General features: G+C 37.8%; 1 protein-coding gene across 2 annotated transcripts in view; it reads right to left on the bottom strand.

Annotated features, from left to right (window-relative positions):
- Positions 1-12724, bottom strand: part of INPP4B (inositol polyphosphate-4-phosphatase type II B) — a 309880-nt gene that overhangs the window by 66740 nt on the left and 230416 nt on the right. For both annotated transcript variants that reach the window (XM_054031037.1, XM_054031038.1), the window contains exons 17-20: positions 10377-10549; positions 9610-9733; positions 7526-7643; positions 2562-2702 (exon numbers count right to left, since the gene is read on the bottom strand). In XM_054031037.1, the coding sequence (XP_053887012.1) occupies positions 2562-2702; positions 7526-7643; positions 9610-9733; positions 10377-10549 (556 nt within the window). The remainder of the gene's footprint in view (positions 1-2561; positions 2703-7525; positions 7644-9609; positions 9734-10376; positions 10550-12724) is intronic.

Genomic DNA, 12724 nt, shown 5'->3' with positions numbered 1-12724 from the left:
CTTAGATAGGCACTTTGGCTAGCCTAGCTACATTGTCATGGATAAATTACCATGCCATCACCCTTCCTTTGCACTGTTCACATCTGTTCCAGCTGAACTGTACTATGAAAGGTGCATGTGTGAATGCAGATGCACATGCAGAATTTGGGTCTAAATTCTTTAGCTGTTGTGTGATACAGAGTGGGGAAAAGATGATCTATGTACATCACTCCTAAATGTAATGCTGTATTTTTACATTCTGTCATGATTTCTATGTGTTATATACATGGTTTCTTATAATGCAACCAAAGTAGATATTAAATATATCTGCTCTTCTGTTGAAGCTTGCCTATCATTTTCCCAGTGTCTCAGTGTTACTCTTAATCAAATATATTCCCAGCTATGGCTCACTGAAACTGGAGATATTCAGTTCTATTGAAATAACATTTACTAGTAGAACATTAATAATCAAAAGATGATTTCTATTGTTATTAATGTTTCCTATTATGATGATTATTTCTCCCCCCTCCTCAATACTTATAGATAAACTTTTACTGAAAAACACATTCAGTGTTTCCAATCTTAATTTCATTTCTCTAGTACAAACGTGAATCTCTAAAATTCAAGGGAGTCCAGTGAAGACAGATAATATTGTGAACTCAAAGTTTTAAGTTTATACCTGAAATGGCAGAATAGTTATTTCTCCATAGATTAATCCAATTTGATTTGCTTGACAGACATGTTTTCTTAATTTTTCATTTTTATGGTATGATTTTCTTTTGTATGTGCATACAGAAATAGCAGTATATTGGTCACTGTGGACAACAGCACCATCCTCCCTGTCACTCAGGCCCATAATCTGGGTATCATCTTCAACTCAGCCTCTCTCTAAATCCTCACATCCAAGCTGTATCTAAATCTTGCTGATTCTTTCTGTTTAACATCTCTAAAATCCGGCCTTTCATATCCATCCACATAGCTAAAACTCTATTCCACGCTCTCATATCACATCTCGATTACTGCAATAACCTTGTCTCTGGCCTTGTCAAATACAGTCTTGCCCTGCTCATATCCATTCCGAAAGCTGCTGCAAATGTAATTTTCTGAGCCTGTCACTTTGACCATGTCATCTCTTTCTTTGCCTCCCTCCACTGGCTTCCCTTTCTCTACTGCATCAAACATAAGCTACTTGTCTTCACTTTTAAGGCTGTTCACAGCCTATTTCCACCCTACCTATCATCTCTCATTCACTACTGAGATATCAACTCCTGCCTCTGATTGGCCCATGCCAGCCTCCATCACCAACTTGTTAAACTTGTCAAACAAGCCCCTTCATGCCTTCTCCCACGTTGCCCCTCACACTTGGGAGGCTGCTCCCCATAAACATCCACAATGCTACCTCATTATTCTCCTTCTAATCCTTAAAACTCTCCTTTGCCTTGATGCCTACACAAAACTTGGCAAAGATTAGGCCACTGGTATCTCATTGTTTCCTTGTACTCCCCTATCTGTCCACCCATCTGTCATCTCTTGTCTTATCGTCAGCCCCTCCTGTTGCTGAGGTTACACTTTATTTTTAGCATGCCAGTTCAGTCAAAGCTAGCATGGGTATGTCTCCTTGAGCTGGAAAACAGACCTCCAGCTCCCAGTGCAGACATAACCTTAGATTGTAAACTCTTTGGGGCATGGCCAACCTTTTGTTTTGTGTTTGTACAGCACATTGGAATCCTCGTCCATGACTAGAGCACTACGCACAATGATAATACAAAGAATAAATAAAAATATGTTTTGTCTAATTGCACAGTGCACCTAGTAATACTAGCAGCATGTAACTCTGGAGGCTCTTCCTTGTAGTCACGTATATTATTTAACAGTACCTATAGCTGTCCTTCACCTAGGAAGCAGGTGAATAGTTTGGTGAATCTTTGACAGGAACTGTACTATAGGCTGACTAGCTTGATATACAGAACTGTCTTGAGGCTGTAGCTAGGCTAGGCATATTTATACATTAAAAGTTTAGGAAAATATACCACCACCATTCCTGCCCATTATAAGACTATTAATAACATAACCCATTATTACTTTATTATCTATTACCTCTATTCATGAGCCCCATACTATCAATATAAAAAATGTGAGGAAAGTATGCATCTCCCAATGCCTGTTACCTGCCCAACATTTCAGCTTCACATGCTATGATAACAAATTAAGTGGTTTTAGGATTTTCCAAGAGATGTTTCAAAGGGCCAATATCTGCTCCTTGAGAATACATTGCTTCTGTCAGTGTGAATTAAAGATAAGTGTGTGTATTAAAGAACAAATCAGGCTTTAACTGTAGGAAACAGATTGATACTTATCACATATCTTTTCCTGACTTTTTGCACTGTTTGTTTTAGTTCATACCATCCGATTATCTCCCTTAATGTGATTTATTTTTCTAATATGTACCAAAACAATCCGAATTGGCCCAAGGGCAAGTAATAAGCAAGATTCCTATGTAATCCTGTGAGAGACCATCTGGACTAGCACAACATCCAGAAGCAGAAACTGAAACATGTATCTTTCTAAAGGTGCTGCCTTACCTCTCTGCAAGTGTTTGCTGTTCATTGATTCCAACATTAAAGAGGACTGGGTACACATGCAGCTGCTTTCCTTCTTTGATCTCTTGTGGCAGCAACTCAAACATCTTTGCTGGAAGCTTGACCTCTATTACATAATGTTCACTAGGAAAATAAAAGGAAGTATAAAAGATGAGAATATCTAGCTGTTCAATCTAAACTAACACCCTCCTAGGTCCCATAGCAAAGAATGTTTACACTTAGAAATCAACGTTTTCCCCTCCTGTTAATTGTGTTAAACCTTCATTTAAAGTCTTTTTTATTTATTTTTGTTTTGAAACCATAACAAATCTATAAGGAAATAGGATCAGTAATATAATTATACACTAGGTCTTGATAATGACTTCTTCACTGAAGTGGAAAAAAAGGATTAAAAAAGTGAGGGCAGTAGAAAAATTAAGGAAAGCCTTTTGTCTCATTATCACTTGGTATAGAAATATTAATGAAGGTACTTCAAATCTTAAAATGTTGTATGCTGAGCTACACCGCCATTTTCGTTTGGTTTACTCTTGAATTGACCTGAAGTATACTCTAATACTATTTGCATAATTTCTTGTACCCAGTGAAAACCCTGGGTGAAATCCTGGCCCCACTGCAGTCAATGGCAAAATCTGCATTGAGTTCAGTGGGCCAGGACTTCACTCCTTGGATAGAAAGCATCCTCTGAAGCAAAAGTGGCACTATGAAAATAAAGTTTAAAAGGACAGGATGGTTCATTACACAAATATGAATTCTGGTGTTTTAGAAGTGACATGATGTAACAGTTTGGGTGTTATATCTGTGTCCCCCGTCTGATTTTGTGAAAACCATGTTTCAGCCTCTATTTTGAGTATAACCTTGATTGTGTCTTTCCTTGTATACTGTAACCATCATGTTGGATTGCATCATCTTGTTGAAGTGGAGCTTGTGACTAGGGACTGAACCTGAATGAGAAAAACAACAAAGGTGCCTCTCCCCTCTGAGAACAATGAGTTTGATAAACAGAGGGACTAAGTTAAAGGAAGCTGGTTCTCCCAGTTTCTTTCCAGAGGGCTGGGACTTTAATTACTCAATGAAGGCTGTCAAGCCAGTCAGAGTGGACTGAAACTACACACTGCCAGGAAGCAGAGAGCATGTCAAGAGGAAGAAGGCAAGGAAGGACTTACCCACCTCACACAGGGACGGAGCCTAAGGACTCTCAGAAGGGGTTAGCGTAGACTCAGTGGGGAGAGCATACACGGGTTTGTTGTTTTTTCATAGCTCTTATATCCTTGAACTGTTTAAGAGTAATGTGTGGGTGTGTTAAAGAAGTTCTTTTGTAAAGTCTCTGTGTTCCTTATGCGTCATGCGGTCCCAGAAAAGTTAAACTATAATCTGGCATGCTCAGATGGGCGGAGCTCTGGAGAGAGCATGATAAGCTACGGGGGAAAGTTGGAAGGGGTGTTGAAAGTCTGGGCAGCTGGACCATGGTGCCCCACCATCCAATGGGCTGTCAGACAGGGAATCTACACTCTGGGAGTGTGTCTGAGAGGCCAGAGCTAGAGACACTGTCCAGATCCGGTGTGCTTGGAAACATACAGGATCCGAAGGTCGGGTCCAGTAAAGCAGACTAGTGACTACACACAGGAGGGACTCAGCCAGGGGTGTGACACATGCCCTAGCTCAGTTAGCAGTAGTGCAAATCTGGTATTGTTAAGCAGCAAATGTTCTATAAAGTAGGCACTCTCATGAGCAGTATCATTAGCTGTGGACTAGTTATGCAAGTCTCAAAGCAAAAAAGTCTCTATGCCCCAGATAAGACTAATTTATGTTTTCTGTATTTAATTCTCTAGTTTAAAGCAGTACAGAGTTTATGAGGTTTCTGCTTGTACAGAAAACTCTTTTCAGCTGACCTCTGCATAGTGCCACTCATCCCAGGCCTGTGGGTTGGAATTCCTAATTGCTGAATCTTGACTGTCAAATGCTATTGTACTACTAATATGGTCTGATGGTATGCTTGCATGAGATTGAAAAGAAATGTAGATTTGGTCTAATTTTAAAAATATGTGCTGCTAAACATCAAGTCCAGAGGACCATCATAATCACTGCATTTCACATCCAAGAATCACTATGTCTTTAGGCTATAAAAAAATCATTGTAAGATATCACCTTTAGATATGACAAATTGAAAACAGTGGTGTTGTACATGTGGTGTTTTTTGTTTTTCTTTTTTTGTGTGCTTGGGACAGAATCTCCACAGTGGTACTATCTTGCGTGACTTTTTCAATTGACATTAAATTGCAACAATGACAAAAGCTGCCTTTCAAATTATTTTGAGAAATACTACTGAGCTGGGATAACAGGATATCTTTACGGCCCAAGAGCAACACTGAAGTCAGGCAAGAAGACAACAAGCATTGTAATCCAAAGCATTCATTTGAAACTAATTTACTATTGCATTACCGGTTTGATTTAAATAAGGTATAGTAACAAAACAAAATATTTTTTGCCATGTAATTTATTTTTTCTTGATGGCTGGATTCAATGTAGACAGGCTTAGTGGATTTGATTTCGGTTATACAACTACATTTCTCAGCGAATGGAAGGCTTAGCATAAAAATTAAAGGACAGTTTTGGCAAGAGAACAAGTGTGTATAAACTGGCCATGAATAAATTTAGCTTTGAAATTAGGTTTCTAACCATCAGAGGAATGAAATTCTGGAACAGCCTTCCAGAGATTGTTTGCCCCTACTTTTACTAACTAGTTTTAAGATAGAGCTTGATAAATTTATGTACGGCATTATGTGCGGGGTTGCCTGTGATAGCAGGGGACTAGATTTAATGACCCAGGAGGTCACTTCCAGTCCTGTGTTCCTAAAAATCATTACAAAATTTTAGCATTTAATACCGTCTCTTGCAACAGAAAAACTAGATTATTTAAGAGAATAACAATAAATCACAACAGCACATTTAGGTATTAATGATTTAAATTTTGGGATTATCTACTTAACTTTACTTGCCTTGCACCTTAACCATGCAACAATGATAAAAAACATTAGTTGAAGGTTTTTATAATAAACTACCCTGTCATGCCTCAAAGTTCATGTATATAATTAAAAAAAATGCCAAGGAATTTTTAAAAATACTTTTTTTTTTTTTTTACTACTTTTGTTTATAACAACCCTTTAAGCATGTAAAACTGAACACTGTTTACTGAAAGATGTTTCGGGGCTGCAGCACACATTAGAGCTGTGATGTTTGGATTGACTTATTTTCATACATAAAATTGAGGACCTAAGCATTTCCCTGCAAAGCAAATTACAGATAATACTCTGACTTTTACCTCTTTTTGTTAAAAAGCTTGCAATGAATTTTCTGTCTAGCAGCTCTGCATTTTCCCCGCAAGTTTCATTTTAGAGACCTCTATTATATAAGATCACCCCAAAAAAGGACAAAAGTTATTGTCAGAAAATATGGTTTTTTTTGTTACAGTGATCAGAAAATTGGTAGGTTTTGACCCTACTTTTGCTCTTTACATTTAACCTCCTGTGCCCCTGATCAGTACTGTGTCATCACATCTCTAACAGGAATGGGGCTCAGCAGAGATAAAGCTTCCTTTTAATAAACTGATACCACCAATTTCATTCAGTGACTCACCCACCAATAAGTATAGTATAGTCATGATAGCCAGTAAGTCCTCTTCCTGACAACTATCTGTTCTATCAATCCATAATGCCTCAAACATCTTAAAGCTCATGTCTATTTCAAAACCTGGATCTCCTAGCATGACAATTCAATCAGCTGCAGTAATGGCACCAAGCCAGTAACAGTGGCTGTTGGATTTTTCAAGACCTTTGATGGAAATGTTTACAAAGGACATATTTCTTCTGTTCAGGGTCTACTTTATATACCTTAATTTTTCTTAATTATTCCTGATGTTTTCCCATTATGCTCTGACCTTCCTGGATATTTATTTCAACCCCTTTTCGGAAAGTGCACAGCATGAGAATGAATTGTCAGGAATAATAAAGAAAAATAGTGGTGAATACCCCCTCCGTCCCCCAACAGTGGCAGTACATCTTTTCTAAAAAGTTGCTGCTTTTAGCTGAATTTAATTTACTGCCATTTTAAGAATTATAGCACTATTAAGGAAATAATTCCTGCACAGGTAAAACATTTGAAGTTTTAGACTAGGATAATAACAAAGAAAAAAAGTTCATCACTTGCAAGCTATCCTTTTCAATCCCCGTATGTCACAGACACTATTTCTGTATTCAATTTATGTACTAAATTTCAGTACTACTTCTTTGAGAAGCAAAGTATATTAGTATTTAAAGCACTTGTAGGGATTAAAAATATCTGTTTTTTACATCCAGCTCTGCCCCAAATGTCCTGTATGATCTTAGGCAAATCATGTAGGTTCAATTTTTCAGAAATTTTGGATCATCTTAATTTTGGGTTCCCAGTTTAGGGACACTTCAGGTCAGATCTTCAGAGATGCAGCGCCACATCTCCACAGAAGTGAATGGAAACTGAGTGCTCAGCACCCCTGAAGAAAAGGCCTCCAATGTTTCAAGCTGGGCCCCTGCGTTGAGACAACCAAACTTAGAGGCCACTTTTGAAAATTTTGGCCCTGTGTGCTTCAATTTCCCCGTATATAAAAATGGATAACAACAAGTACACAATTCACAGGGACACTGTGAGAATTAATATGTATTAATATTTGTAACTTTGAGATCCTCAGCTGAAGGCACTAGAAAGTCCAAAGCATTACCACCTTTACAGGCTCTTCAGGACATTACTACCTTTACAGGCCATCTATTCACTCTTCAGACAAGTCACATTTATAGCATTTCCCACATAAGGAAACACAGCAACAAGAAAAACATTGAGTTTCCACTTGATTTTACTGGCACAAGTTAAAGCTACACGTCTCTGGGCTTGTGCTTCCGGAAATGGACAATACTTACCGCCTTCCAGTTATTACAGGCAAGAAGTCATTGGATTTGGCTTCAATTATTTTAAACGTTACTTTCTGTAAATCTGAAATGCCCACAGCCATATCTTCTAACATCCCAATTTCCTCACCTGTACAGAAAAATTACAAAAGATGTTAACAGATGCAGATATGACTGACTAGCTAGTGTCTATACCTGAAAGGGTTCTAGTATGTTAAGTGTAATACATTTAAAACCGGAGCGACTAAAATTACTCTACTAAATTCACATTTAAGGCATCTAAATAAAAATAGTTGAGAACTTTCTGCCCCCAATGACCTTACCAGTGTTTGTGGGTGTTGGATACTTCTGAAAATCAGGTCATTACATTCAAGGGACAAAACTTTAGGACAGCCAGGTTTCAAAATTTTGCCCACATTGACAAGCCCTTTAAAGACTGTTCTGCTCTTGGAGGGCAAAGATTTTGAGTATTATAATAGGTGGACCTCTGACAGACTTGAGCCAGAGAGCCCCTTATACTGAGTTAGTCTTATAGTGGGGGACAAACAATAAAACTTGATTTTGGGACTGGCAAAGGGCTGCATAGATACCAACTGTCCCTACTTAAGTGGGATAGTCACTATTTTCAGAAAAAACAACTTGGCCTGACTTAAAAAAATCCATTCTTTTCAGTGCATTTCAAAGTGTGTTGCAATTTTTCCCTCCAAATGTCCCACTTAATAGCTATCAGTGTTGGCATCTGTGATTCAGAAACCTTTTGGTGCCAACTGGCAGGGTTACAGGTATGTAGGGTTACAGGGTTAACCAAAAGGGGTCATGTAAGGTCTCTACTGAAAGGTCTCACCCTGGTCATCATAGTCATTATGTATGTGCAGATAATATATAAAAAGATGTGTGTGTGTATAAACATGGGAAATTATGTTCTTAAGACCTTGTAGTTAAAGGGAAGTCACTCAAAAGTAGAATGCCTTAAGAAAAACTTCTCCATATAGGAGGTGGGAGACACTTATCTCCCTAGCTAACTATTGTGTATTGAGTGTCTTGTGGTAGAAGTTTATCAGCATACGAAGTGAAATGCTAATGAAGAGCTTGCGGGGGACTTCAAAATAAAATTAACAGGAAGAGGTAAACAGTGGGGTGTGAGGGGGGAAGAGGTTATTCTATTTTCAGTTGAAAATCAAAGGTATGGTCTGGTTATCTAGTGGTGAAAAAAGACACTCTGGCATCCTTCACCAAGGAAATAAACTGACAGTGGGTTTGCTTCATGAAAAAGGGATCTCAGTCAGGCTTGGCTGAAATCACTGAAAAGAACTTTGGGTGAGAAACCTTTTTATACAGGAGAACAACTTGTTAGTTAAGTTTAGGCTATAGAAAGCTCATTACAATTTTGTTTCATAAGTAATCCTTTGTTTCCAACATTTCTGCTTGCTATCAAATGAATCTGCTATCCTTTGTTAAATAAACCTGTACTTGCTTTCTCTATAAACAAATCTAAGTACTGTGTGTTAAGTAAAGCTGTGTTCTAAGGTGAACTAGTAAGCTGTGGTGTATTGCGTCACAGCATCTATGAAGCAGTTGGGAATTTAAATAGCTTAGTGCTATCTTCACATCACAAAGACTGACATGTAATTTCCAGAAATACTGACTGGCTGTAGATTATAGATTTAGTAGCTATTTAAACTGGGTATCTGGGTTAGTTGTATAAACCAATTATTTGGGTCAGGCTAAACACTTGTACTAGTATAGTTTACAGTATTTTTCAAATATAGAAGTCACAATAGTTGTATTGTGGAAACCAGTCTCTTGTATTAATGACATTACAATTCAGCACTCCACATGGAATAATTAGAATGTGTGTTTTCAAAAGAAACTGAACAAAAGCAGATTACTATACTTTATTATGTTGAATTGACATATACTACTATATCATTGGCTTTAACCGTGCTATTGTATGGAAGCCTGCTGTTTTGTATTAGGGTAATATTTGTTGATTCAATAAGCCAAATTACTGAATAAAAGTTAAAATAAGAACCTACTGGGTGAACTTCTTGGTTTGTAAAAAAGACTAAGCAATGTTGTTCCAGGGCAATACTTACTATACGTGCTGAGAAGTCCTTCATATTGAACAATTAACCCAACAGTATGAAGCTGCTGTAGGAAGCCTTGATCACGTAAACTTGTGTGCAATTTGATTATAAACCCACAGACCAATCCAGCAAGCTTAAAAAAAAATATGATGGAAGAAATTTTGTGGGAAAAAAACAGATTAATTAGTGTAATACAAGAGTTTTATAACTATGTTTGCTATTTTTCTACAGGATACAGGTTATACTTTGGTGACTGAAGAACAAGATGGAAATTACTGTTTGGTGAATATATATCATCTCAATTGTATATTATGGTATTTTGTAGGGTAAAATACATAAAATATATGGATCTCATTCTGACCTTAAATTGGTTTTACACCCATGAAACTTTATTGACTTCAGGTGGGGTTACTTCTGATTTACACTGCTGTAACCGAGATCAGAAAGATGCCCTTAAGTCTATTAATATTTAAGGTTGGGGTTTTCCAAGGAGCCTAGGTAATTAGGCACCCAACTCCTATTTAAATTAAATGACATTTATTCATTTAAGTCCCTTAGGCTCCTTTGCAAACCCAACCTAAGAGTCAAACCCAACCTAAATCAATTAATTGCTCATCATAGTACAAAAATTAAAGTGAATGAATTAAAACAAATGAAGAAGTTGTGTTGCATTAAAAGAAATGGCGAATACCTGCATGTATGCCATGATTAATTACAATAATGAAAATAACAAACAGTAATCACAACAGAAAAACAGTGACTCAAGAAGCACCTACTGCTTGACTGAAGACGATGTCTCTTCGTAGGGTCAGCATCAAACGCTGTGGCAAGCCACATGCAAGTTCCTGAAGTAGAACAAAAGTCATTGATTGCTTTGCCCTTGTCACCACCTCTCCCATGCAGTCTTTGAGTGTAATTATGAGGGGATAAAGCTGCTCATACCAGTCACCTGGAACAATACAGAACATGAAGACTAGTTATACTGTAGAAAAACCTGTAGATAAAAGCTTCTTCTCAGGGGACAGAGAAGTTGGCAGTGGCTGTGTAGATCCTCCAGTCCTTCCAACCCCATTCTAACCATTATGCTAGAGCAGGATCCATGGAATGGTTATCCTGGGGAAAATATTCATCTCTCTTCTTTCCCCTGTATATCTCCCCTGTGTCTAAACTACATACTCAGGGTAGGAGCTGGGATTAGATGCGACCCAAAACAAATAATCCTGTATAAATCTAACTGCCATATTTACTTGTGTTATTATTTCTATAGCACTATAGTTATTCACAGATCTGTAAAAAAAACATGTGGGAAGGCATGGGGCCAGATGTGTAAATTGTTATAGCTCACTTGAAGTTCATGGAACTATGACTGAAAAAGCGCAAATATAGCACCCATCTATAAAAAGGGATATAAGAACAACCTGGGAAGTTACAGACCAGTCAACTTAACTTCAGTACCTGGAAAGATAATGGAGCAAATAATTAATCAATTTGCAAACACCTAGAAGATAATGAGGTGATAAGTAACAGTCAGCGTGGATTTGGCAATAACAAATCTTGTCAAACCAACCTAACTGCTTTCTTTGACAGGTCTTGTGGATAGAGGGGAAGAGGTAGATGCGATATATCTTGACTTGAGAAAGGCTTTTGATACTATCTCGCATGACCCTCTCATAAACAAACTAGGGAAATACAACCTATGTGGAGCTACTATAAGATGGGTACATAACTGGTTGGAAAACCGTTCCCAAAGAGTAGTTATCAGTGATTCGCAGTCAAGCTGGAAGGGCATATGGAAAGGGGACCCCCAGGAATCTGTTCTGAGTCCGGCTCTGTTCAATATCTTCATCAATAATTTAGATAATGGCATAGAGAGTACACTTATAAAGTTTGCAGACAATACTAAGATGAGAGGGATTGCAAGTGCATTGGAGGATAGGATTAAAATTCAAAATGATCTGGACAAACTGGGGAAATGGTCTGAAGTAAATAGGATGCAATTCAATAAGAACAAATGCAAAATATTCCACCAAGGAAGGAAGATCCAGTGGCACACATACAAAATGGGAAATGACTGCCTACAATGTAGTAGCAGGAGTGTTGTAAGAAAGACACAAGAAGCAATTCTTCCACTTTACTCCACACTGATTAGGCCTAAACAGGATTATTGTGTCCAGTTCTAGATACCACATTTCAGGAAAGATGTGGACAAATTGGAGAGAGTCCAGAGAAGAGCGACAAAAATGATTAAAGGTCTCGAAAACATGACCTATGAGGGAAGATTGAAAAAATTGGGTTTGTTTATTCTGGAGAAGAGAAGACATGATAACAGTTTTCAAATACATAAAAGGCTGTTACAAGGAGGAGGGAGAAAAATTGTTCTCCCTTAATCTCTGAGGAAAGGACAAGAAGCAATGGGTTTAAAGTGCAGCAAGGGAGGTTTAGGTTGGACATTAAGAAAAACATTCTTAACTGTCAGGGTGGGTAAGCCAGGGAGGTTGTGGAATCTCCATCTTTGGAGATTTTTTAAGAGTAGGTTAGACAAACACCTGTCAGGGTAACTGGAATGCAGGGGACTGGACTAGATGACCTCTCGAGGTCCCTTCCAGTCCTATTAATCTATGATTCCTAATGTGTTCCTGTGCTGCTCATTCGTACCCTTAGGGATCTCTCCTGGTGGTCCAATAATCACTGGGATCAATTTTTTGACAATTTACACCAGCTAAGAATCTGCTCCTCATTCATGCACTGAAGAGTTTATAATCTAAGTTATACAGAGCTGAACAAATACAGTTTAGTTGTGAGAGTGGGAGCTGCCCACATCTGACAGGAGATCAGCCTTGGAAGGCAAGGAAAAGAAGCAGCTGGGTGCAGGATTAGCAGAGTAATGTATGGTATGGGGATTAGTCATTCTTCTCTATCTTTTTTGAACTTCTCTCTATTTTTTGTTTTGGATATTTAAGGATAATAAAATGACTTTTGGAATTATCTGAAGGACAGATGTTGGTAATGAAAATAACTATGTATCATAATATTTTGAAATATATTTTGATGTGTTGTTAAAGTGCATATTTAAAATAAAAGATTTTCAAATAATGAAATACTTTTAAAATGGAATGCTTGAGTG

The sequence above is a fragment of the Malaclemys terrapin genome, chromosome 5 (genome assembly GCF_027887155.1).
Source record: "Malaclemys terrapin pileata isolate rMalTer1 chromosome 5, rMalTer1.hap1, whole genome shotgun sequence".
NCBI lineage: Eukaryota > Metazoa > Chordata > Testudines > Emydidae > Malaclemys > Malaclemys terrapin.
Note: the sequence above shows the minus strand (reverse complement) of the source record. Positions and strands in the feature narration are given on the sequence as shown.